The sequence below is a fragment of the Octopus bimaculoides genome, chromosome 30, assembly GCF_001194135.2.
Source record: "Octopus bimaculoides isolate UCB-OBI-ISO-001 chromosome 30, ASM119413v2, whole genome shotgun sequence".
Classification (NCBI taxonomy): domain Eukaryota; kingdom Metazoa; phylum Mollusca; class Cephalopoda; order Octopoda; family Octopodidae; genus Octopus; species Octopus bimaculoides.
This window is the reverse complement of record NC_069010.1, coordinates 483,075-487,138: the sequence shown is the minus strand read 5'-3', so window position 1 is coordinate 487,138 and position 4,064 is coordinate 483,075. Positions and strand designations below refer to the sequence as shown.

The window sequence follows — 4,064 nt, the reverse complement described above, 5'->3', positions numbered from 1 at the left end:
TGTGTGTGTGTGTGTGTGTGTGTGTGTGTGTGTCTGTGTGTAAGTGTGTGTTTCTTCTTCTTCTTCTTCCTCCTCCTCCTTCCCTTCTTCTTCTTATAATAATAATAATAATAATAATAATAATAATAATAATAATAAACATCATTATTATTATTATCACTAATGCTGCTGCTTTAGCCCCTCTTAAACTTTTTTCTTCTTTTGTTTTCTTCTACTGCGTCTTATTTATCGCAATCCCTCCTCTCATCCATTCTCCCATTTTAAAGAATCTTTAATTAATATCTTATTGCAAATGTTTTCTATATCATCACTTATCCTCCTTCTTTCCTGTTATCCTCTTTCTTTTCTCTTATAGATATCTTCACCAAAATAAAATTTCGCATATTGAAAAAGGAAGCTTCAGTGGTCTTGTAAATCTGAAAGAATTGTGAGTTCGTTCAATTTTGTTGATACTACACAGTCCATGTAATATTTCCCCTTTTATTCTTTATTCTTTTCACTCTCACTCATATTGTGTCCTTAAATTTGCGTTATATTGTTTCGATTTGGAATGAAGTTGAAAACAACTGGGATTTTATATATGTTTGCAAGAAACCATATAAATACAAGTGTAATGTATATGTTCATATGTATTTGTGTGGCGGCGTTTTACTTCCACGTTCGTTTTTTCTTCCCGTCCTGAATTTTGTTTTTCTTGTTGTTCTTTACCGTATTCTCTTCCTCCAAATTCTTTCATTTATTTCTAGTTTCTTCATTCAATTTAGTTTAGGGATCTAATAAGACCTGTTCGTCTTTTTATTTTCCAGCGTCTTCTGCACGATCTTTTCTTCTTCTTCTTCTTCTTCTTCTTCTTCTTCTTCTTCTTCTTCTTCTTCTTCTTCTTCTTCTTCTTCTTCTTCTTCTCTTTGCCGTCTTCTTCTTCTTCTTCTTCTTCTTCTTCTTCTTCTTCTTCTTCTTCTTCTTCTTCTTCTTCTTCTTCTTCTTCTTCTTCTTCTTCTTCTTCTTCTTCTGCAGTTCTTTCTTTCCTAATTCTTCTTCACATCTTTCTTCTTTTTTCCTCTTCTTCCGCTGTTCCTTCGTCTTGTTCTTTCTCTTCATTCTCTTCTACTTTAATTCTTCTTCAAATTCTTCAGTCGTTCTCATCTTTTTCAAATCTTAATCTTTAATTTTTTTACTTCATTTTACACTTTATATTTATACTTCTTCTAATTTTTCTTCTTTCCTTCTTTTTCTTCTTAACGTGCAAGTGGCTGAGCACTCCACAGACACGTGTACCCTTAACGTAGTTCTCGGGGATATTCAGCATCACACAGTGTGACAAGGCTGACCCTTTGAATTACACGCACAACAGAAACAGGAAGTGAAAGAGTACAGCAGGGTTCGCCACCTCCTTCTTCTTTTTCTTCTTTTTTCACTTCTTGATGCATTTGTTGCTGTAGTTCTTGTTTTTGTTCTTCTTCTCCTTCGTTAATCTTTCCCTTTGCTCCGCTTTGTCCTTTTCTTTCATTTCTTTTTCTCTGTCTTATCATTCTACTTCTTTCGCATCTTTTTCTAATCTTCATCTTTATTTCTCTTTCTTCTGTTTACACTTATAATTATATTGATTCAATTTTCTTCTTCATTTTCTTCTCCGTCTTCTTCCTTTTCTTCTTTTTCTTCTCTTCTTTTCTTCGTTTGCTTGTTGCCCTTGCTGTTTCACTTATTCTTTTTGTCTCCTTTCCCTGCTTCCCCTTCTTCTCCTCCTCTTCCTCCTTCTACATTTTATTCAACTTCATATTTATCGCAATCTCTCCCCTCATAACCACCCCATCTTAAAGAATCTTCATTTAATATCTTATTGCAAATATTTTCTATATCAACACTTACCGTCTTTCTTTTCTACTCTAGATATCTTTACCTAAATAATATTTCACATATTGAAAAAGGAGTCTTTCATGGTCTTCCAAGTTTAAAGGGATTGTAAGTTCGTTTAATTTTGTTGATACTACATTATGCATGTAATATTTCTATACATTTAATGTCCTCTCGTTTATCTTTAATTCTTTAATTATTTCATTCTTACTTATATTCTGTACCGATATTTACGTTATATTGCTTGGATTGTGTATGAAGAATAGTACAACAAGACTTTTATATGTGTTTATATGAAAATGAATTTGCTTGGCTGCGTATATATATTTGACTATATAATTCGCATCCATATGTTTTACTTCCTCCGTTTTTCATTCCAGTCTTGAATCTTCTTTTTCCTCTTGTTCTTTACCATCTTCTTTTCCTCTAGGATTTTTTTATTCATCTCCAATTTCTTCAGTTTACATATCTAAGACAAACTGTTGTCTTTTTTAAATTCTTTCTTCTTCTTCTTCTTCTTCTTCTTCTTCTTCTTCTTCTTCTTCTTCTTCTTCTTCTTCTTCTTCTTCTTCTTCATCTTCTTCTTCTTCTTCTTCTTCTTCTTCTTCTTCTTCTTCTTCTTCTTCTTCTTCTTCTTCTTCTTCTTCTTCTTCTTCTTCTTCTTCTTCTTCTTCTTCACAAAATTCCTTTACCTTGATCATGTTCATCACGCTACCTTTCTTCTTCGTCTCAAAAATTTGTCTGAACTACTTTTTCAACTTCTGATGCATCTGTTTCGATTCATCAGCGTCCAATTCTATAAATCTATAAATTGTGATTGACTTTTCATTCACCATCTTCGATATTTCCATCAATTTCTGATTCTGTATCACCTGTTTCATCATCATCATTATCATCGTCGTTCTCGTCGTCGTCGTCGTCATCATCATCATCATCATCATCATCATCCCCATTTAGTTTTTGTCTTTCATTGTCCTATGTTCTTCATTTGATTTTAAGACGGAAGATAAAATATTTTATCAGAAAGCATTCGTTTACTATTTCCTTTATACTTTGTGTTTCGTTACAGAGATTTGCGTATCAATAGGGTCGAGAAAATCGATCGCGGAACCTTCCATAACCTTACCAGTTTACAGATATTGTAAGTTGAATTTTGTTTGATTATATTTTACTAACACAATATATCTAGAAATTATATATCATCTATTTCTTAGTCCCTTCCTCTCTCTCTCTCTCTTTCTCTTTTCCTCTGACATATTTTTGATATTTCATGTATAAGAGTCTGATTTGATGTTAATATATATTTTTGTATTCCTGTGTCTGTGCCTGTATGTTCATGTACGTTGGTATGTCTGTGTGTGTAAGAGATATCATAGTTAACATTAAATTATTCTATTGAAACAATTATTTTACACAGCGTTTTGAATCATTCCCTCTACTGATTAAATACCTTTCTGACATGCATATACACAGACACTGATAAACACGCTGAAACACACGATGTGAGCGACATACTTTCCTCCTCCATCTTATTTTCTTGCTCTGCTCCTCCTCCTTTTCTTCTTCATCTTCTTTTTCTTGTTCTTTTAGTTTTCGTTGTTCTTCTGCTTGTTCTTAGTTTTCTTCTTCGATTCATCTGCTTCCACTTTTGTATATCTATACCTGCTATGATTGATTTTCCTTCAACATCTCCGATATTTCCATCAATTTCTGATTCCGTACCACCACTTTCATCATTATCCTCCTTCTCCTCCTCCTCCTCATCTTCATCATGAATTCTCATCTATTGTTCTATGTTCTTCATTTGCGTTTAAAACTGAAGATTAAATATTTTATCATAAAACTTTCGTTTATTGTTTCATTTACACATTGTTTTATGTTACAGAGATTTGCGTAAAAATAGGGTAAAAAAAATTGATCGTGTGATGTTACACAATCTTACCAGTTTACAGATGCTGTAAGTTCAATTTTTGTTGCTAATGTTTTTTGTAACGTAATTTCTCTAGAAATTATACCAACTTCTCTTTCCGTATGTTTGCCTATCGCTCTCCTGTCTCCCTATATCTCTCTCTATCTCTTTTCCAATAACCTATTTTCGACATTTTTTATATGAGAGAAGGATTTTATATGAATATGTACCCCTGTATTTCTCTCTGTGTGTGTGTGTGTGTGTGTGTGTGTGTGTGTGTGTGTGTGTGTGTGTGTGTGTGTGT

The 4,064-nt window shown here is 32.9% G+C and overlaps 1 protein-coding gene across 1 annotated transcript in view; it reads left to right on the top strand.

Annotated features, from left to right (window-relative positions):
• LOC106876916 (insulin-like growth factor-binding protein complex acid labile subunit) overlaps nucleotides 1–4,064 on the top strand; it is an 88,611-nt gene that overhangs the window by 23,938 nt on the left and 60,609 nt on the right. The window contains exons 6-9 of the mRNA XM_052978054.1: nucleotides 356–427; nucleotides 1,888–1,959; nucleotides 2,921–2,992; nucleotides 3,737–3,808. Coding sequence (XP_052834014.1) covers nucleotides 356–427; nucleotides 1,888–1,959; nucleotides 2,921–2,992; nucleotides 3,737–3,808 — 288 coding nt within the window. The remainder of the gene's footprint in view (nucleotides 1–355; nucleotides 428–1,887; nucleotides 1,960–2,920; nucleotides 2,993–3,736; nucleotides 3,809–4,064) is intronic.